Source organism: Lepus europaeus, chromosome 14, assembly GCF_033115175.1.
Source record: "Lepus europaeus isolate LE1 chromosome 14, mLepTim1.pri, whole genome shotgun sequence".
NCBI lineage: Eukaryota > Metazoa > Chordata > Mammalia > Lagomorpha > Leporidae > Lepus > Lepus europaeus.
In genome coordinates, this window is record NC_084840.1 from 26,118,335 (window position 1) to 26,145,808 (window position 27,474).

Genomic DNA, 27,474 nt, shown 5'->3' on the forward strand with positions numbered 1-27,474 from the left:
ACAGACACACTGAACGAAAACAATCTTTGTGTGCTTCATAGAGTTATTTTCACACTCTGAACTATCTGCATTTATTTTTATTTTAGTGATTCTTTCCCAAGTTTGTGCCAGAGGCCCAGTACATCAAGTCAAAAGGGTCATAATTACAACTATTAAATTTAAAAAATTTGAAAAGGTTTCAGAGGAAACTGGTAGCATATGAGTTTCTTTTTGAGAATTCTACCTTGAGACAGTACCAAAAACCTAAAATCCACATTACAAAATTTTAACCTGAAGTAACCACTTATCTTTCAGTCATTGGATAAAACTCTAGGGTTGAGGAATCCAATCAATTCATGTTAAAAAGAGATTTAAGTTCTGGAGAGTTAATGACTTGCCCTAGGTCACAGCTGATTCATCAGAGCCAGGTAGAACCAGGCTTTCAGCTCTTTCCACATCTGGTGAAATGGACCAAAGGTTCTGCACGAGCCCTCCACATGGCTCAGGCCATCACCATGTCCCCAGATGGTGCCCTGGCCACGACTGGGCCACATCTAGAGGGTGGACCCTCGCGCTGGCTGCAGTGGACTTCCACACGTTTTTTGACAGTGTTCTGGCTGTTGGCAGTGGAATGTACTGTAGCAACAGCTCATGAAGCCAAGCGATGCTGGAGGGGCCTGGATCGCCCATCAGTTTCCACTCCCAGGAGCCTCAGGACAAGGAGAAAGGACATTTTTTTTTTTTTTTTAACCTCCATCTCCTCCTTTGAATCAATGTTGACTTTGAAGAGAAAAGGCCAGACACAAGCAAGGAAATGGGAAGATTTATTGAAGAAGGAGTTCCAGGGCCTGTGCCTGCTTCCTCTGAGGAGCTGCGCCCAGCCCAGCCGCTCAGACCATCGATATGCATGATCCCAAGATGCCCGATGATCCCAAGTCAACAGTAAATTAGACCTGCTATGCTGTGTTAGAACAGCAGAGTGTACTGTTATAATTTAGAACGGTTCTCAACCAGTATTGAAATAGAAAAAAGGTTTTCTGGTTTATCAGAAAACTTTATTCCCTGAGCATCCCAACTGAGGTTGTGTTATAAAGAGACTGCTCTTTCTAGACAGTCAAGTCCAGCATTACAGAACTCTAGAACCAAACCAATCAAAACAAAAAGACCTGCTCCTTCTAACTTAAAACATTAAGGTACTGAGTGATTTTTTTCACTTCTAGAAATAATGTAGTAAGTCTGAATTCTACACAGTCACATACATATTAGAAACAACAAGTTATTAACTTCCAGTTTTTCTGTATTAATTGCTAGCTGCTCTCTGGGTCAATTAAATACTAAAATAATAAATTAAGATCGCTTTAGCACAGAAGAGACACCTAATGGCTGAAATGACACAGCTGGATGTTTCAGCTTCGCCAGGCTGACTCCAGTTGCATGGGGGGAGGGGATGGGGAGGACTTTCCAGTCCTTTGATTCGAGGACTCAGTTGCCACTGCCATAGAGAACCAGTGCACCAGATGGTCAGAGCGTCTCAGTGCCTACCTCAGTACTCCAGGTCTGGGTCAGGTAGCAAACGCTATATTTTGGAAGAGAAGCAGTCAATTTTCTAATATGGTGATCTCAATATATGACTATTCTCAAAAGAAAAAGCTTAACAATGGAAGTAACAGTGACAAAATAATGAAAATATTAACTACAAGATAAAGGACTTGGTTTAAGAAGGAATGAGGAAAAAAAATCTTTCTGGTTAGGAACCCAATTATTTAAATTTTTTAGAAAAAAAATGTTCCAGAATACTACTTTATAGAAATCAATGAATACGTGGACGCCACTTTGTAACTTTCATACTTAATGAAAAAGCAAACCCCTTCTCCAGGCTGGCCAAGCCCGTCGAGACGGGAGCCGCGCTGCAGTCAGAAGCGTGTGTAGGCGTTTCGCTGCTGCTGCTGCTGCAGTGGCTGCTGGGCCTGCTGCTGCTGCAGGCGGATCTGCTGAGAATAAGGGTCTTCCAGGGACTTGACAAACAGGGTCGTTCTGGGGCCGGTCTTCCACACGATGCCGTTGGCGTCCTTCACTGAAGATTCCACTGTGATACTGTGTGTCCCAAGGATAGCAAAGTTCAACAGAAACTGAGTACTGAAGTAATCATTGTGGGGCTCAACCCTCTGCTCCATCTCATTGGTCATGTTGTCAAGAGGTATCTGAAATGAAAGAACTTGTTATGTCTCGGCAACGGCCAAAACGTCTTCAGTGCTTATAGGAGCCAGGCCCTATTCAAAGCGGGGATTTAGTCTTTGCAAATAAGCAAGAGAGAGGTACTATTATCACCCCCGCTTCTCAGCTGAAGAGACGGAGCAGAGAGGTCAGGCAAGTCCTCCAAGGTCACATGGTTAATGAGTGGCAGAGCTGGAATCTGAACTCCAGAGCCCATGCTCTTACCGATTCAGCAATCCGGCCCCTCACCAGCCTTGGGTAGAACACGCTCCCAGAGCCCCTGCCACCCTTCCATATGCTGGCCTTCTTCCCTTGCTTACTCAACCCTACGGTCAACTCCCCACCATCTTAGTCTGTGAAGAGATTTTCTGAAGAAACAGGACGTAATCACTTGTTTCAGGGAGCTTAAAATCTAAGAGACTGAAGAAGAACATAGCACAAAGTAATTTTAAGTTAGGTTTTCCCCCAGTCTGCTTTTACGTTATTTAAGTAGTGCTGTGATTCCTTGTCCTCTGACAAGTCAGCTTTACAACCGCACACTGCTAACTTAACAATTAGTGTCCCGCTCAGATCAGTCGTGTGATATGTTATAAAATACAGGCTTATGAGCGCATTCACTTATTTAGCCAGACACTCAAATGCCTCTGTCCTTCAAAGAACAGAAGGAAACTGTATCTATGAGGCAGACTTAGTCTGAGGATACACATGAAGGTAACCTTAATGGATATTTGACTAGATTTCTCTCTTTATGTGTGATTTTCTGTGGTTTCATTTGACAATTGTCTCAATGACCAGTTATCATACTATCAGTTTTCCAGGGACATTTATCTGTAACATTAGTGAACTGAAGTCTGGGCTGGCACAGTGGTGTAGCGGGTAAAGCCACCGCCTGCAGTACTAGCATCCCATATGGGCGCAGGTTCGAGTCCCGGCTATTCCACTTCCATTCCAGCTCTCTGCTGTGGCCTGGGAAAGCAGTACAAGATGGCCCAAGTCCTTGGGCCCCTACACCCACATGAGAGACCTGGAAGAAGCTCCAGGCTTCTGGCTTCAGATTGCCGCAGCTCGGACCACTGTGGCCAACTGGGGAGTGAACCAGCAGATGGAAGACTTCTCTCTCTCTCTCTGCTTCTCTTTCTGTGTGTAACTCTTTCAAATAAATAAATAAATCATTTTTTAAAAAATGAACTGAAGTCAACCAATTCAAGATCTTAGTATTATGTATAATCTAAGTACTCTCCCTTCCCCCACATTCAGTTTTTGTAGTTTTTATCTTCTTACAACATATGTCTACTAAAGAATCATTTCCTTAAAAGGACTGGAAATAGTCCCAGCTGGGTGAGTGTTCAGCCTAGTGGTTAAGGTGCCCAGGCCCCGTACCAGAGTGCCTGGTCTAGAGACCTGGCTCTAGCTCTCGATGCCAGCTTCCTGCCAGTGTAAAGACCCTGGGAGGCAGCAGCTGATGGCTCAAGTAGTTGAGTCCCCGGACCCACATGGGAGACCTGGATTGAGTTCTGGCTCCTGGCTCAGGCAGGGCTGGCTGTTCATGCATATGGGGAATGAACCAGGGCATAGGGGTCCACTCTCTTGAATAAAAACAAATAAACAAAGGAAAAAAAAAAAAAAAAAAAACAGGCCCAAGCAACCTGATCACTTGAATGGATGGCTGCATTTTAAATTATAAACCTCAGGGCAATTACCACAGCCAGCAATCACGCACCACAGGACGGATTCTACCAGCTTCTGACTTAATCAGTGCCTCTGAGAGGTGAGTCAACAACAGATCAGTGCTTCTAGGTCTAAATCTTCTTCCTTAACAGTAAAAAATTACTGCGTACAAGGAAGAAAGAGAATCCTGGTTACTGCTGTTTCAAATTCAAAGTGAGGAGAGAGCTGCAGAAGGGATAAATTAAATGTATAAATTATCCTTACAACCTCCTGTGAGAGCCGAGATTACCCAACAGTAACAGTGGTAATCTTAATACAGTAAATGATTTTTTTCATCATTCACCAACTATTTACTGGTGGCTATATAAGGTCTCGGCAAAGAGAGGAAGAGCACTAAGGTCGAAGTTTATCAGAGACTAGACAAAGAGGCAGCTACCAAAGTAAATAAAGTGATGGACTAAGCTAGAGCTTCCCTTTGCTTTTGAAGTCTGCGACCACCACACAAGGAAATGCTTTCCTTTTATCTTCACCAATACCCATTCCTGCTAAGGGACCCCAGTTCAGACACGTCACAGTCAACCTGGACACAACCAATCTGAGCATCTGAATTAACTGTGTTTGTTCCCTTGCTCATTTACTGTGGATAAATCACCGAGGAACTGGAAAGAAATGTCTCAAGAAAGGAACATTCGATATTTGGGACACTGGTATTTCAAGGGCTCTGGTGTAACCAGCCTGATTCTGGTTAGTATTTAACCTGCCTCACGACATCATGACTTCTCAAAGCAGCAAATTCCTAGGGTGACGGGTTATACCTTTAAGATCTCACCTTATTTGACCACTGTATCCTAATGCTGCATCTGACCTATCTATTCAAATGTAAAATTCCAAAAAAGGGAAAGTGGGCTAGGGAGCTATTCATTCTTCATTCCTCTGGAGGGACCCTCCATTAGATTAACAGTACCAGCCTCTGGGGGCACGGGGCCAGTGAACCTCAGACGGGTGAGTTTCCGGGGATGGAGAACTAAGCAACTCCTCGGGCAGCAGGGTCCTCCCTCAGGCCGGGCCGCAGGTTTTTTTTTTTTTTTTGGGGGGGGGGGGGCTTTCACGTACTGACCTCACAGGCACAAGGAAGCCCTTGCTGCCAGGCTCCAGTTCTAACGGTTACAAAACTTGTATTTTGATGTCTGTTGGCTGGATGCTTTTTGTCTATCCACTGGGCGGCAAGGGAAAAGAGAAGTGCTGCTGATCAGCCTCCTCAAGGCCTACGTTTCTGTCTACCTCATCCCTTCTGAGGCGCAATCTGCTTAACCAGGGAAAACAGAGGGAAACGTCCGTCAATGAGCTGAAACATCCGCAGCACGACTCTGCGGCTTCTCTGAGTTACCTTGTAGTCTTGTCCGGATTTACTCTGCAGCGTGGAAGAAACATTCAGACAGACAGACTGAATTTTGCGGAACAGTCCTGGTTTAGATCCGTGCTGAACCACTCCCTCCACCTTTAGTGCCAGCTGCTGGTTGTTATGGACAGCGATGGGCTCCGCAGGGTTCCGGGGCGATGGCGACAGAGCAAGCTGGAATATCAACATTAAAATAAATGCCAACAACCAAGAGCAAGCTTCCTCCCAACAAGCATCTCTGTGGTAACCACTGGTTACAGATTAACATCCTGGCGCCCTTGCACCGTCCCTTGATGGCCTGCCTGTGCTGGGACAGCAGGTAGATGTACCTTTAAAGCCAATCCCCAGTGCCTCCTTTTTAACATAACTGTGTTTTTCATCCCAAACTGCTGTGTTTGAGGGTGACAGGATTAGAGAACAGAAATGGGGCCATACCCCACTGTTTGTAGGGGGGCATTTTTGTGAAAATGAGCCACTTCCAGTAGGCAAATACATCATGTAAATTTTCATCCAGCTTTCTGTTTGGTTTTAGGTAATTTGAAATACACAAATTCAAATGCAAAAGAACTTAAAATTCTAAGGCTGCTTACATAATTAAATCACCATGGTTTTTTTTTACAAAGAAAGTCAATTTTCAAACATGAGCCAAAGGACATTTTTAACTTACAAGAGTAGTTTTGCTTTAAAAATGTATTAAAATCCCAAATACCCTTCAATTACAGACAGCTCAAGTCTTGCGGAATGAAGAGATGGGAGAAACTTGAGTTACTGATAATGCTGCCGAGCCACTGAACTAACCCACCCTGCAGACACCCTACCTTAGAGGCCTTCTATCTATAGAATACATTCTCCTTATTATTCAGGGCATTTTGAAATAGACTACTCTGTTATTTGCAATCGAAAGCATTCTAATGAATCTGAAAGTTTGCTGAAGACATTAACAAACAAGCATAATTAGAAGACAAATTCTCCCCCTTTCCCAACAATTCTATTCTCTGAATGAAAAACAGATTTTGAATTTAGCATTTATATTTTGTAATATTTCAAAATGCTAACTCTACTCATTGGTCAGCATTTAAAACTAGCTATTTAAAGGCAAAAATGCTTTTTTTGAGTTAGGACTGCTGATGTTGACTGGACCATCTGATTTATTTCAGCTTGGGTCTTAATGGCCTGATATAGACAAGACTCAGCTCAGGATTTCTGAAGGGTACTTTGATAAAAACCATTAACTTGGAGCTTGCACTGTGGTACAACGGGTTAAGTCACCGCCTGCAGTGCCGGAATCTCACCTGGGAGCCGGTTCAGGTCACTGCTGCACCATTTGTGATCCAGCTCTCTGCTATGGCCTGGCAAAGCAGCAGCAGATGGCCCAAGTCCTTGGGCCTCTGCACCCACGTAGGAGACCTGAAGAAGCTCTTGGCTCCTGGCTTTGGATTGGCGCAGCTCTGGCCATTGCGGCCAATTGAAGAGTGAACCAGTGGAAGGAAGACCTCTCTCTCTCTCTCTCTCTTTCTCTGTGTAACTGACTTCAAATAAATAAATCTTAAAAAAAAAACCAAAAAAACAAAAACAAAAACCCAAAAACCCAAAAACCCAAAACCAAAAAACCTAACCATTACCTTATTCCTGGCTGCAGGAGACAAGGAACAGAGCTCCAGTTACCCAGATGCCCGTTTCACTGTACTTGGCACTGACAGTTGAAAAGGAAGAGGGTTTACCTTTGAAACCCCATTCCCTTCACCAAATCACTGCATAATGGGAGGACAGGCTTACAGCTGAAGGCTGTGTCTTCCTAAAGCCAAAGGTAAGGCACTGAACCACACCTGCGTCCTACTCAGACCTCACAGGAGAGCTGGCTTTCCACCTGCATTAACCCTACTGTTCTGGAGATAGTACCTTGATGCTGGTAGACTGCAGTTTCTGGAAAAAGTATCTCTGAAACGAAAGGGGAACTTTCAGCAAAGCAATGATGGCATTGCACAGGCAGGCTGTGTGCTGGGGGGAAAAGAAATGGAATCACATGTGAATACATTTTCAACTGTCATCAACAAATGTGGTACATTCAAGAAGTTTAAAACTGCAAACGCTTACAGATTATTTAAAAAGTAGATACCAACAAAGAAATTGGCACAATCCAGGAACTGTGTACTGCTACTAAAGCATTCATTTCAAGGAGTTAAACAGACTTTTGAGTTACATTGCAGATTTTTACTTTATTTTGAAGTATATTCAATAGAAAAAGAATGACAGGAGAATGAGATTCCTTAAGACCGCCCATTAGGCAAAAATTCACATTTCTTTAGTTTAGAGCTATCAGACATATTATTGTATAATATTTTATTTTTACTTATTTCCATTTTAAAGAGCGAGAAAGAGTAAGAGAGTCTCAGCCACTTGTCTCCTACAGCTATTTAAAATGCCTCAAAAGCTCCTCAGTGCCCACCACATTAAGTGCAAGCTCCCCCTCCCCTGGCCTTACATCATGCTGCAGCAACAACACACTGCTCCCAGAAGACACCAGGCCATGGCCAGCCTCTGCTGTCCGCTGTTTGCTGCCCGAGATTCCCCACCACTCCTGTCCCGAAAGCTCACCTGCAGAGCCGCTGTCGCTCTCAGAAGCCCTCCCCTCCGTTCTCCCTACCCTTTAGCATGAGTTACTTCATCTTCTGGCTACATCTCTGCCTCGTGCAGAGCTCTGTGACTGCAAGTACACTGTATGTCTGTTTATAACATTTTTCTTTCTTAGCTTATGGATAACTTGAGGGAAAAGCCTGTGGTCTTTATCATTTTTCTATTCTTTGGATCCAATAAGTACTTGGTAGGCTGAATAAGTATCAAATCTATGAAGTAATTTGGAAAGGGAGAAAATGGAATTAACATTCATTAACTACTCCTTATATGCCAGGTACTATGCTAGACAATATCCATGAATTCACTTACACTTCCCAGTACTCCTATGGGGCAGGCATTCTTTACGTTTCATACAAAAAGATGCTGAGTAACTTGTCCAAGTCACAGAGCTGCCGAGAGGCAGTCTGAGCCCAGTTCAGAATGAAGCCTGGCTCCTCTCTGCACTGTGCCTCCACTTGGGCAGCAGCTTCCCATTCTCTCCGTTACATTTAATGCACTCAACTCCTTCCAAACAACGTCACTGATTGGCATTTCTTTAAATTTCTTGGGGTGAGCTTGAAAGAGTATGAAAATCATCACTGTCCTACAGGGATGTATTTTCTTCAAAAATATCTTTTCAATCTCCCTTGTGTCAATTCAACGAATAGTATTGTCAGTTTTATGTGGAAAGCAGTGTGTTCGGGAAAAGCACCCATCTTTTAATCTAAATCTTTAATGACACATCCTGCCAATTTCTTCTAAAACACTGATAAAGAGTGAGACAACAGAGTGAGAACAGCAAGAAGCCAGGAGAGAGAAGGAATACCAACAGCTAATGTGTGGCAGGAAAGAGAACTCACTACTCACTACAGTGTCAACTTCAAAGGCTGGGTATTACGGGCCACATGCTTGTCTCCTTGTGGTCCCTCACCCCAATTCCTACGTGAAGGAACTGAACTGACTGACACCCAGCTCTGGGACTTCCCTGCCTCCACAACGTGAAAAACAGATGCCTGCTGCTTGAACCGCCCATCCACTGTACCGTATTCTGTCATCATAGAGCTGAAGCATGGGGGAACGGTCAGAGAGGAGAAAATCTAGGTGACAGTGTGTCAGTCTGTCCTATGCTGGAGAGTCAGGGGAGATTTAACGAGGAGCGTATGCTCAACAGTGCCAAAGGCCACAGTCAACAGGCTACGGGCTGGCCCTGTTGGGGTGCAATCGGTTAAGCCACCGCTGGTGACTATGGAATCCTACATGGGCACTGGTCCCCGCTGTTCTACTGCGGATTCAGTTCCTTGCTAATGTGTCTGGGAAAGCAGAGGACAGTTCCTGCCACACACGTGGGAGACCTGGATGGAGTTCCAAGCTCCTGGCTTCAGTCTGGCCTAGCCCCAGCCATTGTAGGCATAGAGGCAGCGAATCACTAGATGGAAGATCTCTTTCTCTTTTTTTTCTCTCTCTCCCCCTCTTCCTCTCCCTGTTAATCTGCCTTTCAGATAAATAAATAAACCTCCGGTTTTTTTTTTTGGGGGGGGGGATTCAATAGACTAAAGGTTGAAAAGTATACTAAAGACAGTAGTAACATCATTAATTGCCAGTGAGAAACAAACCCAGTTCTTTGTTTCAACTGGCTTTTGGCTCTCAACTCTAACAGCGTAACAGAAATCACCTGGGAATTTTAAAAACTCAGATGCCCCTTGACTTATGATGGTGCTACGTTATGATAAAATTATCCTTGAAAATGATCATAAATCAAGAATGCATTTAATACACCTACCCTACTAATATAACTTGGTCTCACCCACCTTAAATGTGCTCCCAACACTAATATTCACCTACAGTTGAGCAATGTCATCTGATACAAAGTATATTCTATAATGAAGTGTTGAATATGTCATATAATGCATTCAATACTGTAGTAAGTTTTCATTCTAATGAGTAAGTATCACTTCCGCACCATCACAAAGCTGAAAATCCTCAATCTGAACCATGAGTTAAGTTGAGGGCTGTCTGTACTACTGCTTGGCCCTCAATTTCAGATTCAGAGTTAACTGATCTGGGATGAGGCCTCAATATCGATCTTTCAAAGCTCTCAAAGTGATGAGTGGGTATTTAACCTAGCAGTTAAGACATCCACATCCCAAATTGGAGTACTTGGGTTTGATTTCCGGCTCCAGTTTCTAACTCCTGCTTCCTGTTAATGCAAGCCCTTTTTGAAAAGCATGGTGATAGCTCAAGAGGTTGGGATTCCTGCCATCTGAATGGGAAGCCTTGATTATGGTCCAGACTCCCAACTTCAGCCCTGGCCCAGCCCTGGCCATTTTGGGCATTTAAGGAGGGAACCTCTCAAATAAATAAATTTTAAAATAATGCTTAAAAAAAAGCTTCCAAAATGATTCTAATGTGTAGGGTTGAGAACTACTACAACTTCAGTTAAATTGTTAAAAAACAAAGTAAAAGTTAAAAAATTTGGCTTTTTAATTTTTATTATTTATTTAAGAAGCAGAGAGAGCGCGAGTGAGCTCCCATCTGCTGGTCTGCTTCCCAAATGCCCAGAAAGGTCAGGGCTGGATGAGGGCCACAGCCGGAAGCTGGGAACTCAATCCAGGTCTCCCATGTAGATGGCAGGAACCCAGTTTCTAGACCTGTCACTATTGCTTCCTGGGATCTGTACTGGCAGGAGGCTGAAATCCAGAGCTGGAGCTGGGAATCAAACCCAGGGATTCTGATGTCAGTCGTGGACATCTTAACCTCTAGGCAAAAAGCCCAACCCAGGAACAAAATAGGCTTACCCCTTTCTAGTGCAGGAGATACTACATGTTAATGTGACTATGGGGCAGCTGGAGATGTGCTAAGTGCTTTAATGGATTGTCTCATTTAGTCCTCACAGCAATGCTATGAAGCATATACTATAATAACCATTTTATAGATCAGGAAACTTAAGAGAGGTTAATTTGCTGAACTCATACACAGTTTCAAGTGCCAGAGATGAATGAAAAAACCACTACCACATAATAAAAATCCAGTAAGACTAATGCCACTTGCCATGTAAGAAACAGGAGTATATTTCCGGTTGAGCGACTCCACCTCTTCCAAGACATGATTGTACACAGACATCATTCTTCGCTCGTACTCACTGTCAGCAGGGGCTGTTCCAGTAGATCCATATTCCTGGAAACTGAAGTAAAAATCAGATATTAATTAATCAACTAAAATAGCAATATTTTGTTGCCTCAGTGTCAGGCGCTTTCCTAAATTATTGCTTAATTTTCAAATGATGGAGTTATTTCCATTAACATACGTGGAAACAGGCTTGGAGAGGCTAAGTGCTTTGCCCATAAGGAGTAAGTGGCAAGCCAGGATTCAGACTTGGATCTGACTTCAAAAGATATAATTCTGAATCCCTTTGGTTGCTAGGTAGACGAGAGTGCTTGAAATTGTTGCTGCCATGAGGTCAAAGGGATATGCGACATTTGAAAAGCGGACTATCCATAAAGTCAGCAGATTACCAGTAAGGACATACAAATCACTGGGTAAATAGGCTGGATAAGCCTGGGAGAGATGGGAAGCACTGAGTGCGGATGGCTGGGGAAATGGCCAGAGTCTAAGGCCCGAGGGTACAGTGCTCATGAGTGTGCAGAGGACAGCAGGTGTGCAGAGCAGGCTGGGAAAGTTTAATCTACATTTCTTCCCTTTTTTCCTACTGCTTCAAACCCACAACATTTCTGAAAATATTTCTAAGTGAGAAAAGAAGGCAAAACTTTTGCATTCTAACTAAACTAGATGAGGCATATTTGAAAATGCAATGTATGTAATTTAAATATGCAGGGTGTAACAGTTATTACTCTTATTATCCATTTTTTTAAAAAAAGATTTATGTATTTGAAAGATGGAAGAGGGAAGAGGATGAGAAGGAGAGAAAGTGAGAGAAGAGGTAGGTCTTCCATCTTCTGGTTTACATCCCAAATGCCTGCAACATCCAGGGCTGACACAGGCCAACGCCAGGAACTCCATTAGGGTCTCCCACATGGTGGCGGCAATCCCAGCACTTGGGACATCACCTGCTACCGCCCAGGCACATTAGCAGGAAGCTGGATTAGAAAAGCTGAGTGGCCAGTACTTGCACCAGGCACTCCAATACAGGACGCCACATCCCTCATCCCAAGTAGTGGTTTAACTTGCTATACCACAACACAACCTCCTCCTACTTTAGTATGTTTTTCAGGCCTACTGTGTGCAAGGTACTTTAGCTGGGCATTCTAAATAAGTTATTTCATTTAATCTCCCCAACCTCTCTGAGAAACAGGCATCATTATCTAACTATAGTGTATGCATAAGCAGCTCAGTGAGATTGAAGTATGCACACAGCTATGCGTAATTCAATCTGTCCAGTTTCAGAGCTCTGTTCCCTGCTATGTATTATATTTTAAATCCCATTACGAAAAGAACTTCATTTATATGATAGAGTTTAAGGACAACTAAACTACACAAATAATACATAAAAAACTGAAGACTTTTACAAAGCGACTTGCTAATAAGACAATCCAATTAGTGGCTTTTGGAAACCAGATTTGCCTTTTTGTCTTTATAAATGAGATTTATGCTTCCTGGCATTTCATATAGATCTATACAATTTATACTCTTCTTGTGTAAGGTGTGAGGTTAAGACATTTTTCTGAGAGGGGGGTTGTGGTACATGGGTTAAGTTGCTACTTGAGACACCTGCATCCTATATTGAAATGCTCAAGATTAAGTCCCACCTCTCCTTCTAATCCAGCATTCTGCTAATGTGTACCCTGGGAGGCAGCAGATGGAGGCTCAAATACCTGTGTCCTTGTTACCCTCATGGACATGTGCATATAGTTCCCAGCTCCTGGCTTTGATCCGGACAAGCCCTGGCTATTGTGGGCATTTGGGAAATGAACCAGCACACAGATCTCTCACTTTTCTCTTTTTTCCTGTCATTCTGCCTTTCAAATAAACACACTTAAAAAACTTGTTCTCTTTTTCTGTTCTGTATAATCTATTGAAAAGACTATTCCTTCTCCACTAAATTATCTTGGAATCTTTATACAAAACCAATCAACCACATGACTACCTTCTGTACCTCCCAACTAACCTCATCCAGTCATAGTGGTTAAATTACTGTAACTCTGTAACAGTCGTCAAATCAGTAGTTGGGTCCTTCCAATTTAGTTTTGTGCATTTATTTGCCAAAGTGATAAATTACATGAATTGATTTTCTAATGTTAAACCAACTTCAAATTCTTGGAAAAAATCCTACTTAGTCTATCTTTTTATGCATTATTCATATTTGTTTTTTATTAAGATTTTTACATCTAGCTTCATGAACAATCCTTGTCCTGTTCATTTGGGTTAGCAAATTTATTTCCACAAAGGCATTATTCTCTCATGTTTTTAATATCTACAGGTGTTTGTGTTGATATCTTTACTAATTTATTTTGAATCATTTTGCCTGGTGCTTTATTTATTTATTTATTTACTTGAAAGTCAGTTACACAGACAGAGAAGGAGAGGCAGAGAGAGAGAGAGGTCTTCCATCCATTGGTTTACTCCCCAATTGGCTGCAATGGCCGGAGCTGCGGTGATCCAAAGCTAGGAGCTAGGAGCTCCTTCTGGGTTTCCCATGCAGGTGCAGGAGCCCAAGAACTTGGGCCATGTTCTACTGCTTTCCCAGGCCATAGCAGAGATCTGGATTGGAAGTGAAGCAGCTGTGACCTGAATCAGCTCCCATATGGGATGCTGACACTGTGGGCAGCAGCTTTACCAGTTACGCCACAGTGCCTGCCCGATATCTTTATTTTTAATACTGGTAATTTGTATTCTTTTGCTTCTTATTCAGACTAGCTACTTTTATCAACTTTATTGATGTTTTCAAATAATCAGCTTTAGTTTCACTAATTTTCTATACTGGTTTCTTTCATAGCAGGTTTTTGAGAGGCAACCATGATTTTTACATGTACCAGTAAGTCATCATCTTTATTGCTGAATACCATTCCATTATATGAATACACTACAATTTGTTTATCCATTAGCTTGTAGAGAGGATTTTGGATTTTTCCAGTTTTTGTTATTTTAAATAAAGCTGCTATGAATATCCGTATATGTCTTCGTGGAAATGGTTTAATTTTTCTTTGGTAAGTGAAGAGGAGTAGAACTGGTGGTTGTATGGTTTACTGTTCCACTTTATAAAAAGACACTATGTCAAACAGTTTCCACAGTGGCTGTGCTGCTCTGCATTCCCAACAATGTAAGAATTTAAGCTCTTCCACATCCTCACTAACATTTGATATTGGAGGTCTTAATTTTAGCAGTTCTAATGGGTGTTAGTGATATCTCATGTGATTTTAATTATCATTTCTCCCATGACTAATGAGTTAAGCATCTTTTAATGTGCTTATTAGATATAAGCACATCTTCTTTTGTGAAGTGTCTGTTCAGACTGCTTATCAAATTTTAAAAACAGAGCTGTCTGGAATTGTATGATATTTTTATATATTCTGGATATATCGAAGTTGATAAAGTATGTTTAACACTTCCATAGCTTTGGCAGCTCATGACAAGAGCCTTGGGTGATTACTGATATCATAAAGAGTGTCAACTGTTAAATCAACAACAGGAGTCACTGTGCACTTGCTCCCCACGTAGGACCTCTGTCCTTAATGTGTTGTACTATGAGAATTAACGGTAAAATTAGTCTTCAAACGGTACTTTATACTTCGTGTGTCTGTGTGGGTGCAAACTATTGAAATCTACTTAGTATAGAGTTGTTCTTCTGTATATAATTAAAAATAAATCTTAATGAAGAATGGGATGGGAGAGGGAGTAAGAGATGGGATGGTTTGTGGTTGGGAGAGTGGTTATGGGGGAAGAACTGCTATAATCCAAAAGTTGTACTTTTGAAATCTGTATTTATTAAATAAAAGTTTCTATTAAAAAAAATAAATGGAACAGCTGGAACTTAAACCAGTGTTCATATGGGATGCCAGCGTCGCAGGCTGTGGCATAACCCACTGTACCAGGTCCTGGTTTTCATTTTTTTTTGCACCAATAAAACATATTTTTATGAAAGAAAAAAAAAGTATGTTTAACAATATTTTTCTCCCACCCAAGTACTAACCAGGCCCGACCTTGCTTAGATTCCGAGATCAGATGAGATCGGGCACATTCAAGGTGGTATAGGCTATAGACTTTTCATTTTCTTAATGGCAGAAGTTTAAAATTTTAAATCCAATTTAGCAAGCTTTTCTCTTTTTTGTCTTTAAAAGATTTATTTATTTAATTTATTTGGAGAGTGGGAGAGTTGAGGGGTGGAGAAAGAGAGAATGAATATCTTACATCAGCCAGTTCACTCTCCAAATGGCCCCAACAGTCAGATCTGGTCCAGGCTGAAGCTAGGAACCAGGAACTCCATCTAGGTCTCCTAGGTGAGTAGCAGGGGCCGTCCCTGAACTACCACCTGCTGCCTTCCCAGGTATATTAGCAGGAAACTCAATCCAGCACTGTGATATGGGATGCTGGCATCACGAGCAGAAGCTTAATCGGCTGTACCACAACACCGGCTCTAAATTTTTAGAGGGGGTGGTTGGTATTGCTGTCTTCAAGTCCACTGATCTTTTCTTTAGTAGTGTTTAATTTATTGTTAAGCCCAGTCTAATCAATCTAAATTCTATATCAATGAAAATTATCCTTCTGAAACAGAGGCAAAACCAGACACCGTCTCTTCTGTTCTTTATAAAGTTGCTTCTTTACCTTTCCTTCTCATTATGTTACAGTTTAAGTCTTTGAAATATTAACAATAGCTGTTTTAAAATTCCAGTCTGTTAGTTCCAACACCTAAATCTATTTTGAGTCTCTTTTCTAACTTACTGAGTGTTCTCTTGGTTATCTGTCTTTGCTTTCCTGGTTCTTTACCTGTCTAGGAATTTTTGGTTGAAGGCCACAACTGTGGATCTGACATTGTTGAGTTCCTGGATTCACTGTATTTAAAGACGCTAAATTTCGTTATGGTAGACAGTCAACTGACCTGTGCATATTCCTGATTCTTTTGAGGCTGACTTAAGCTCTGTTAGCACAGATTTAGAGCAGTCTTTAGCTCAGCTCTACTACCAAAGCCGTGTGACACTTCTGCTTTCCCTCCTCAATATACTGGGTGTTCAATAAGGTTGCTCCAGTTCGGCTTGAATTTCAAACATTTCTTAGTCTGAGTAAGTGCTGTTAATTGTTCTGTTTATAACTTCTTGGTAATTATTTTTTGTTGCTTTTTTGCACAGCCTTGTGGGGTTTCACCTTACATTTGAGTAGCTTAGTATTCAGTCAAAAGACAGCCTATGCAGGTGTCTGGAGTTCACTCTCTGGAAAGACTCCTGCCTTCCTGTATTCTGTCCTAGAAATTCCAGCTTTTTCACGTTCTCTGACCCGATTTCACTTAGCAAGACCTCCATGTTCTGCTCTGGTTTCTCCTCGCTGAGAGGCAGTGAAGCAGTGCTCCAGCGTAGAGGAATGCAAGGACTGTTATCGAGTTTATCTAATCTGTGTCCCTTCCCTCAGGGATTACATTCTTGAACTGCCTGTTGCCCAGTATCTAGAAACACTTGATTCACATATTGCAGCCACATTTCTAGTTATTTATGTTGAGGGGAAAGTCCAGTGTTGCTCACTTATTATGGCAAGAAGCCATCTCCTTATTTTATTAGGCAACAAAAATAAAGGTTAAGTGCAAAGGTATCATGACAGTGAGATTAAGAAGCCAGAATAAAAGAAAATAATCATCAAGCATTTCAAACTATATTTTCTGGATAATCACACAAAAAGTAGGTATGCGGTAGATAACAATTTCTGTAACTTTCTTAGCCTGTATTTACTAAACATACTGGCTTGGGCACTATATTAGTTCCCGGAGATGTAAAGTTGAGTAAGACAAGGTACCTTTCGCAAAACCTTCTAGGTTACGAAAGATAGATTTTTATAAAAACTATAGTAGAAGAGTCAACGTAGCTGTACCTCCACGGAACAATTCTGGACATGCCTCCTCCTCCTGAACTGTTGTTTTAGGTCCTTCTTCATTTGGAAGGTACAGAAGCTCACGACATCTAGAGCAGAAGATTCGGAAGGAATCTGCTGCTTCCAGTTACACACTAAAGAGACTCAAAGCACTCTCATTCAAGGTGCAAGTTTTCTTTCCCAATTTGTTATCTCTACAAAGAACAGAGGTTGGGGAATGGGTTTTGGGGATGCAGAAACGTGGAAAAGGGTGTTAGGAAGTGGAGAGGTTAACAGAGAAGGAGAGAGCCTGTGTCAGCTGACAACCCCTACATTCCACACCTGACAGTGTGCTTACTTCTCTCTAAACAGCTGGGCAGGCGTTTGTCGTGGTACTGAGCCCCTTGGTAGATTTTGTTTTTCAGCAGAGCAAAAAGCTTGGGACACCCACATCGCAAACTGGAGAGTTTGGGTACAAGTTGCAGCTTCTAATTCCAATTTCCTGCTAATGTGCCCCTTGTGAGGCAGCAGGTGATGGCTCAAATACTTGGGTCCCTGCCACCCACATTGAAGACCTAAACTGAGTTCCTGGCTCCTGGCTGTGGCTGGCCCAGCTTCAGCTGTGAGGGCATTTAGAGAGTAAATCAGTAGGTGGAAGATGTTTCTCCCTCTCTCTCTCTCTCTCTCTGCATCTGCCTAATAAATAAATAAATAATTTTTAAAAGATTTATTTATTTATTTTGCAAGCAGAGAGAGAGAGGGAGAGAGGGAGAGAGAGATATGGATAGACAGATTCCATCACATGGCCAGCAATAGCCAAGAGCCTGGAACTCTGTCCAGGTCTCCTACGTGGGTGGCAACGGCCCAAGCACCTGGACCATCCTCCACTGTTTTCCCAGGTGTATTAACAGGGAGCTGTATCAGAGGTGCAGCAGCCAAGACTCAAACAAGCGTTCATATGAAATGCTGGTATTGTTGCAGGTGGAGGTTTAACCCACAGTGTCACAACCCAGCCCCCATGATCAAAAAAACAAAAAGCAAAAAAACACCATTACCTGCTGCCTCCCAGGATATATATCAGCAGGAAGCCAGAATCGGAGACAGTGCTGGGACTCAAACTCAGCCAGGTATTCTAATATGGCCTGTGGCTTCCCAAGCTGCATCTTAACTGTGTTTTAGCTGTGCCAAACGCCTGCCCTGAAAGTGTTTTATAATGTACAACATTCTAAGAATTACCTTGCTGACTCTGGATCCAAAATCAGGGCTTCTATTGCGTGAGATATCAGTAAACAGCTCTGTTGCTGTCTGGATTAATGTTCAGGTTAAGAAATCCATTATAGTTGTTTCGTTATCTAAATATTAAATGCGCCTAGATGAGGATCACACTTCTAGTGAAAGCAATCATAACATTATCAGCTCAAAAAGTCTGGGGCTCTGTTTTTCCTTCTAAGATATACATATTGTATGTGATATTCCAGGAAAGGTACACTTCAGAGGATGCCTAATGTGGCACAGGGACACACTTTTATTTGTCTTACGTATACTTCATAAGAAACATACAAGCAAGTAAGGAAGGCTTCATTGGTAAAAATTAAAAAAAAAAAAAAAAAAAGGCCTTTACCCCAGGGTTTGGGGTCTGCCAAACCTCCTGAGATTATACACAGACTTCAGATGTGTGTACATATGTGAATGCAATCTGGGGCAGAGGGTCTTAATCCTTTTTCTTTGCTCAAAAATGATCTGCAGTTGCTAAGAAGAAAATATGGAGAACTTAGAAAAAGGTTTAGGGGACAAACTGAACCGATGACTGGTAAAGGTGATGCTGACCAGGCCCGTCAGCCATGAAGAAGGACTGGCTGGGGCACACAAAATGTTCTCTGGTGGGCAGACATACAGTAGTGCCATCCAGGGCAGCTTATGAGAGCAAGAGGGGCGTGACAATGGGAGGATGCAGGCTCGTGGAGGTGGAAAAAGCCCCTCATTGAGTCACTATGTTGTTAAAGCCTGGTGAAGTTTTAAAAAGCAAAATCATTCTGCTAATACTAAATTTCAAAGGGGGAATTATTAATTGTAAGAAATCTGTCAGGTTATCTCACGTATATTTTACAGTTAAGCATATTTGAAGTATTTCATCTACATCTAAACAAATACTTCCAAAGCATTTTCAGAAATACGCCCAAGGGGAAGAAAGAAAAGGAAAGAAGAAAACACACTGCTTAGGATACAGTTCCACATTCCGCAAAGTTGCCGAGTCAGCATCAAAAGAGGCCTGATACAGATCCCCATATCGGGAAGCAAGGCTTCGAAATTCTTCCATGGACTGTTTCATCTATAAACCATGGAAAAACACCAATTACAGCAAACATTACTGTTACTGTCTAAACAACCCCAAAAATCAGAACACAAAAAAACCCATTCCCAAACAATAAAAAAATTGAACTCTTCACTGTCATTCCATTTTCATCAACTTTGTTAAGACCAACAAAGATAGCAGATGGCTTATATTTTATTTTATTTTTAAGAACTTACAAGTTCTTCTAAATAATTCATATGCTATAACCATGCCCAACTTTCTTTAAAATGTCCTTAGTATACACAAATATGTAACAACCCTGAGACATCAACCACTTTGTTGCTATAATAACAGCCTATTTTGGAGTTAAGCATTTGACACAATGTCTGAGTCAAACCACTGATTTTAAATCTCTGAACTTTTAATTTCACAATGAACTCCAAAAGCTTCTAAAGTATAAATAAGAACTCTACTAAAAATAAAATGAAGACATGCCTGATTGGAGATTCGACCACACCTCTGAAGGTCATTTCCTAAGGTCACGGCAATTGTTGTGGCGATTGCAGGTGGAGGACTTGTCTTCAGGCTATTGCAAGTACAGATGAGTTGGGAGAAGGCCTGCAGAAGGTCAATCCTGACTTTTACAAATTCGCACTGAAAACTTAAAGGATTCAGTGGTGTACTAGCAGCCTGAAGAAGGAAAAGAGAAAAAACTCAAGACCAAGTACACATAACAAGATGACAGGGCGGCGTCATGCACAACTGACCCTCTTATTCTGCATACATGGATTCAACCATTGTTTAAAAAGCATACTGCCTTAAAGCTACCTTCTTTCACTGCTTTAGAAAGCACAGAGAGGCCACCATGTAAGAATGGGTCTTCACATAGAAATAACCTTCACTGAGGACAGAGGTGAGTCAGGAGTACGTCTTGGATGGCAAAGAGCAGCATTAGCTTGGCATAGACAAGGAGGCATGGCAAGCCATCAGGTGCAGAGGACTAAAACCTTCCACTCATGGTGCTGGCAATGTGGCGCAGCGGGTTAAAGCCATGGCCTGCAGCGCTGGCATCCCATATGGGCACTGGTTCATGTCCCGGCTGCTCCTCTTCCAATCCCGCTTTCTGCTATGGCCTGGGAAAGCATAGAAGATGGCCCAAGTCCGTGGGCCCCTGCACCCATGTGGGAGACCTAGAAGAAGCTCCTGGCTCCGGATCAGCTCAGCTCTGGCCGTTGCAGTCATTTGGGGAGTGAACCAGTGGATGGAAGACCTCTCTCTCTCTGGCTCTACCTCTCTCTGTAACTCTGCCTTTCAAATAAATAAAATATAGCTTAAAAAACAAAAACAAAAAAACCTTCCATTCTTTAGCACTGACCTAGTGGAGAAAAAAAGTACATACTAAAAATGTTAATTTAACAATAAATGGAGGCATGGTGAAGTTAATTTTCCTCTATGACATGACCTGCTTAAAACTTGCCGATGCAGGCCAGTGCCGTGGCTCAACAGGCTAATCTTCCGCCTAGTGGCGCCGGCACACCGGGTTCTAGTCCCGGTTGGGGCGCCGGATTCTGTCCCGGTTGCCACTCTTCCAGGCCAGCTCTCTGCTGTGGCCCAGGAGTGCAGTGGAGGATGGCCCAAGTGGTTGGGCCCTGCACCCCATGGGAGACCAGGAGAAGCACCTGGCTCCTGCCTTCGGAACAGCGCAGTGCACCGGCCGCAGCGCGCCAGCCGCGGCGGCCATTGGAGGGTGAACCAATGGCAAAAGGAAGACCTTTCTCTCTGCCTCTCTCTCTCACTAGCCACTCTGCCTGTCAAAAAGTAAAACAAACAAACAAACAAAAAAAAAAAAACAAAAAAAAAACTTGCCGATGCTGTATTTCACACCATTCCTTTAGCAATTGTCAAGACTGTGATTCTGGGGTCCCAGGGGTAAATTACAATATTATCCATTTGGCCAAGTGCCATATACTGACTTCAGTGTAGTTGTTTCTATTAGTAAGTGTCTAATAGTTTTATTATTTGGTAACATTCATATTTTACTGTACAAAATAAGCCACTCCTTGCATCCTTTGTAAGAATGGACACTTGGGGCAGGCACTGCAGCATAGTGGGGAAAGTCACCGCCTGCAGTGCTGGCATCCCATATGAGCACAAGTTCAAGTCCCTCTGCTCCATTTCTGATCCAGCTCTCTGCTATGGCCTGGGAAAGCAGTGGAAAATGGCCCAAGTCCTTGGGCCCCTGCACCCATGTGGGAGACCTGGAAGAAGCTCCTGGCTCCTCACTTCAGATTGGCTCAGCTCCGGCTGTTGTGGCCAAGCGGGGATTGAACCAGAGGATGGAAGACTTTTCTCTTTCTCTGCCTCTCCTCTCTCTAACTCTCTTTCAAATAAATAAATAAATCTTAAAAAAAAAAGAATGGACACTTGCTTTAATGTCAAAAAGCTTTTGAAAGGTTTTATATAAATAGGGGTAATAATTATACTTAATATATTTAATTGTGTGGTGCCCAACCTTTGGGATATTTTGCTCTTATTATGAAAGAGTACAGCTTAAGATATTAAAAGATTATTTCAGCTGTTTTAAATTTCTTAGATAATGTTTGGTTGCTCTTACAGGAAAATAAATCCCACCTACCTCCTTTGCCCTTTGAGCTCCTATCTGCTATCTTTAACTGACTGCTTGTCAGCAACTGAAGACAGGACAGGGTACAAGTAAGTTTATATGATAATGATATTTAAATAAAGTAGAGACCATCTTACCAGAAAAAAAAAATTGGCATTAGTGTTCAGAACTGCATTATAAAACTGAAAGATGGGGGCTGGTGCCATGGCTCACTTGGCTAATCCTCCACCTGTGGCACTGGCATCCCATATGGGCGCTGGGTTCTAGTCCCAGTTGCTCCTCTTCCAGTCCAGCTCTCTGCTGTGGCCCAGGAGGCAGAGGAGGATGGCCCAAGTGCTTGGGCCCCTGCACCTGCATGGGAAACCAGGAGGAATCACCTGGCTCCTGATCGGCACAGTGCCGACCGTAGCAGCCATTTGAGGGGTGAACCAACGGAAGGAAGACCCTTCTCTTTCTCTCACTGTCTAACTCTACCTGTCCAAAAAAAAAAAAAAAAAAAAAAAAAAAAAAAAAAAAAACCCAACTGAAAGAGAAGCGAGATGTGGTTGTAACGACGGAGATTTGCCACTACTCTGGACTGATTTCTGACTACCAAGAAACATTAGATCAATGATCTAAGAGAAACTTAAAGTGTTTATGCCATTTGGAGTTTGCTATATTAGAGGTAAGCAATGTTAGATATACACGCATGTTCAAAGAGAAGATAGCTCTGTCTTAAAGGGCAAGGACTTTAAAAGGCAACATTGTCCAAAAAAGATGGGAGATGTATAGGAAATAAAATGTAGACCATGCTAGTATGAATAGTGTCAAGGAGAAACAACAGGGATAAAATTTACTATTTTTTACACAGAGACTAAAGCTTAAACAGAGGCTGAGTTTGAAGGTCAGCAGATACACCAAGCATCGTGTATAACCAAAATGACCCAAAAATTCCTCAGAAGACTTCCTGTTAGTTCAACACAGCCAGATGAAGGAAGAGCAAGCTCTGAGTTCTCACCTAACATCCATTCTGGGTATAATATAACTGACAGGAGTGGCTGGCAGGATGCCCCTCTATTTAAATTGTTATTTCCCTTCCCAGTTATTAAATTACTTTTTTTCTTCATGTCTTTTTTTGGCTAGAGATATACAGCTAAATGTGTGTTAGACATACATATAGCAGAACATCACTGAATTTGTGACTTGTAGTACATACCCTACTTTCTAAATGGAGCTAGTTAAAGAAATCCTTGTGAAGAAACCTACTTGATAAACTCGGTTAAAACCTACCTATAACTCCCCAGTGAATGCACAGAGCATCTTCACCAACTTTAAGCGTACGTTTAGCCGTACTACGAAGACTTGCACTGCTTTAAGAGATTTCCAAAACACTTTCATCCCGTAGAACTGAAATTCTATACTCAGTAACCAACCACCCCATCGTGACCACCACTCTATCCTGTTTCTATGAACCTGTCTCCTTAGCCAAGATTAAGGCAATGTGAACTAGATTAAACCAGCTCTCCTGCTAAGAGCAACTAGGAAAACAGAACAGAATGTTAAAAAAAAAAAAAAATCTATTTGAAATACACTAGGGCAGCAAGTTTTCATGGAGACAAAATCATGAAGAGAAAGAAATCCAAGGAGGTAAGACTGACATCTGGTGACACTTCCCTGCTTGACATATGTTAATTTGAAAACTGCTGCTGGCTGGCTCAAAAGCTGAGCAGCCTTCCATGTCTCCTAAGACTAGAGGAAGAGCTATGGACAGCATTTCAGACTTCCTGTTGTAATCCCAAAGGGCTACAGCCTAGGAGTTACAAAACTCCAGATTACACTGGCCCTCACCATGACTGAAGCCTGGGTTCCAATCAGCTCAGTCTTTGTCAGGGTTAAGTGATCCATTCTTGACCTAAGTGCTTGCCTTTCAAAAGCAGAGACAGGGGCAAGCATTTGTCCTAGTAGTCAAGACACTTGGTTGGGACACCTGCATTCCATATTGCCATATCTGGGCTCCAACTCTGGCACCACCCCCAATGCCAGCACTACTGCTAATGCACAACCTGGGAGGCAGTCGATGATGGCTCAAGTACTTGGATCACCGTCAGCTGCATGGGAGACCTGCATTGAATTCAGGCTCCCAGCTTTGGCCTGACCTAGGCCAGCTGATCAGGCACTGGGGAGCTCACTCTCTGTCTCTCCACTTCTCAAATAGAATGAATAAATAAATAAACATTTCAAAGTAAAGACAGACAATTGAAGGCTGCAGATGATGCAATCACCAACATTTCCCATATACACTGTCCAGAAATCTTAACACAAAACTACAAAAGGCATGCAAAAAGAAAACTCCCCAAACCAAGAGGGAACAAAGGTCAGTTATAAACCACAATAGATCCAGATAACAGAGAGGAATTTTAAAATAACTATGATTAATATGCTAGATATTAAATGACAAGACAGAGAAACCTGGCTAAGAACTGGAAAATATATAAAATAACCAAATGGAAATTCTTGAACAGAAAAAACATATCAAATGAATTTAAGAGCACAATGAGTGTGTTTGGCTACAGACTAAACACACTGGATGAGAGAATTATTGAACTAGAAGACAAGTCAGAAGAAAACAGAACGAAGCTTGGAGAGAGAAAAAGTTGGAAAATGTAGAAAAGCATGTGAAATATGAGATGTAGTACAAATGATTAACATGGGTGTATTTGATCAACATGAAAAAGGGACAGAAATAGCACCAGAAGAGATAAGAGCCACATGTTCCAAAACTGGTAAGTCATCAACTTATGACACAAGGAACAAAAGAACTCCTCCCCTCAAGTAAAAAAACTACTTGCACATACTACTGGTGATAGTTTGAATTAGCTGGAACCCACCATGGGCAACTGACTGGCAGAACTTAACTAAAGTTGAACCTAAGCATGCCCTATGAAAAATTATTATATTTCAGAATAAATGCACACCACTGATACCCAAAGATGTGTGTAACAATGTTCTTAATGGAAGTATTCTTAATAAAGTGTAAATAATCCAAATGTTCAACAATAAATAAAGAACAGATCTGGGGCTAGCGCTGTGGCCTAGTAGGCTAAGTCTAACACCAGAGGCACTGGCATCCCATATGGGCACTGGTTCACGTCCTGGCTACTTCTCTTCCAGTCCAGCTCTCTGCTATGGTCTGGAAACGCAGTGGAAGATGGCCCAAGTCCTTGGACTACTGCACCCATGTGGGAGACCTGGAAGAGGCTCCTAGCTCCTGGCTTCGGATAGGCCCAGCTCCAGCCATTGTGGCCATTTCAGGAGTGAACCAGCGGATTGAAGACCTTTATCTCTGTATCTCCCTTTCTATCTCTGTAACTCTACAACTCAAAATAAATAAATAAAATCTTAAAAAAAACAACAACCGGATTTGTAGCCATCATCCAATGGAATACCATACAGCAAGGAAAATGAACAAATGGCTGCAGTATAAAAGAAAAACGTAAATGAATCATACAAACATAATGCTGACCAAAGCCAGAATCAAAATAAAACTACAAAATGTCTTGAAACCATAAATCATGAAGATCAATGTCATATACTATGTTACAATTAAGAACTGCTATTCAGCAACCATTTTTAAAAAGCAGGAAAAATCCCATTGGTTACAATTTGCATCTCATTTAACTCACAAAAGATTAGTATTCAGATCATATAAAGAACTCTTACAAATCAGAAATAAAAGACGAACTCATAGGAAAATAAACAAAAATCCTCAGCAGAAATTTTACAAAAACAAAAACAAAAGCAAGAAACATACATGGCCAAACATGAAACAAACTAATCATATTGGTAATCTGGGAAAAAGCCAATCAAACTCGATATAAAGGGGGAAATGCAGAGCAACAGAAACCCTGACATACTGTTGGGAGGATTACAAATTTATAAAACAAGTTAGGAAAAGATCCTGATATTAGCTAGTTAATTTGAAGATGCACATAACCCATGCAATTCTACTTTTAGGGTCATATCTCAGAGAAGCATCTTTGAATAGGGGCAGGAATGCTCTTAGCAATTCAGGGGTTCAGCATCTCTGGCCGCTGACCATTACAGCCAGCAGCAACACAGTCACATGTTGCATAATGATGTTTCCACATATGTTTCCATCAATAGCAGACCACATATGTGATAGGGATCCCACTGGACTACATCACCTAGATGACATCATAACCAGCTTAGTTTGTGTGAGTACACCCTGAGATGTTCCCACAACGATGAAATTGCATACTGATGAAGTTCCCAGAACAGAATCTACCACTAATAGATGGACAACCGTACTTCTTAAACGTCTATCACTGTACACAGTAATATCCCTATACACTTCCAAATTGAAGCAAGGGGCAGATACACAACTCTGATAGAGGTCAGCACTACTGACATTTTCCATGGAATAATTCTTTGTGGAGGGGCGCTGGTTCTGGGCATTATAGCATGCTTAGCAGCATCGCTGGCTTTTGTGTACTAAAAGCCAGCAACACTTTCTCAAGGTGTGATAACCACAACAGGCTCCAGACATTGTCAAATACAAAACCTTTGCATCAGTGTATCAAAAGATATCTGGAGGAACATTTAGACCAGTACCATAAATAACAGCAAAACACATGGAAAAATCAAAGTGTTTAACACTGGAATGTGAAAATAAACTGATGTATATTCATATGATGCAAAAGTATATAGCAGGGAAACTGACCCACAGTTCTACACAAGTCTTGGGGCGGTGTTGTGGTGTAGCATGGTAAAGCCATCGCCTGGGCTGCCAACATCCCATTCAGCAGAAGATGGCCCAAGTGCTTGGGTCCCTGCCACCCATGTGGAAGACCTAGATGAAGCTCCTGGCTCCTGGCTTCAGCTTGGCTCAGGGTTGGCCATTGTGGCTACCTGGGGAGTGAACCAGCAGATAAAAGACTTCACTCTCTCTCCCCCCACCTCTCTCTGTAACTCTTACTTTCAAATAAGTAAATAAACCTTTAAAAAGACAAATGGCCTGGGGAAGCAGCAGAAGATGGCCCAAGTCCCTGGGCCCCTGCCACCCATATGGGAGACCCAGAAGAAGCTCCTGGCTTCAGCCTGATCCAGCCCCAGCTGTTGTGGCCATTTAGGGGTAAATCAGCAGATGGAAGATATCTCTCTCTGTGTCTCTCCCCCTCTTTTTGTAACTCTGCCTTTCAAATAAATAAAATACCTATTTTTTTTAAAAAAGATAAACCGTAGTAACATAATTTAGGTTAAGTTCTACCAACAGGCACAAGCTTAGAAGAGGATCCTGAGTCCTAGTGATAGCTAGGACTGACCCTGGCACACACCCTGAATGCAGCTTTGTGACAGCATGAACAGAGGACTCAATTGAGCCGTGTCTGGATTTCTGAGCCACAGACACTGAAATAATAAATTAGTATTGTTTAAGATACTACATTTGTAGTAATTCATTGTACAGCACAGAAAGCTAATAAAACACAATTTTTATTCTTAGGAAGCAAGGCAACTCATCACTGTAGGAAATCAAACATCTAATGTTGCTATAGGGTCTCTGTAAGCACAGAGTTCAATTTCTCTTGCTTAGTTTAGCTGATGTGGGTAAAAGGCATGACCTTCATACAATCTAAGGTATGAATCATTCATGCCAAAAGGTAACAGCTCATGAGCATATCC

General features: G+C 42.0%; 1 protein-coding gene across 1 annotated transcript in view; it reads right to left on the bottom strand.

Moving 5' to 3' along the window:
- Positions 1–786: 786 nt before the first annotated feature.
- INTS7 (integrator complex subunit 7) overlaps positions 787–27,474 on the bottom strand; it is an 82,041-nt gene continuing 55,353 nt past the window's right edge. Inside the window, exons 14-20 of the mRNA XM_062210304.1 lie at positions 19,668–19,862; positions 19,105–19,208; positions 18,116–18,184; positions 10,922–11,054; positions 7,160–7,258; positions 5,249–5,434; positions 787–2,180 (exon numbers count right to left, since the gene is read on the bottom strand). Coding sequence (XP_062066288.1) covers positions 1,893–2,180; positions 5,249–5,434; positions 7,160–7,258; positions 10,922–11,054; positions 18,116–18,184; positions 19,105–19,208; positions 19,668–19,862 — 1,074 coding nt within the window. The 3' untranslated portion in view covers positions 787–1,892. The remainder of the gene's footprint in view (positions 2,181–5,248; positions 5,435–7,159; positions 7,259–10,921; positions 11,055–18,115; positions 18,185–19,104; positions 19,209–19,667; positions 19,863–27,474) is intronic.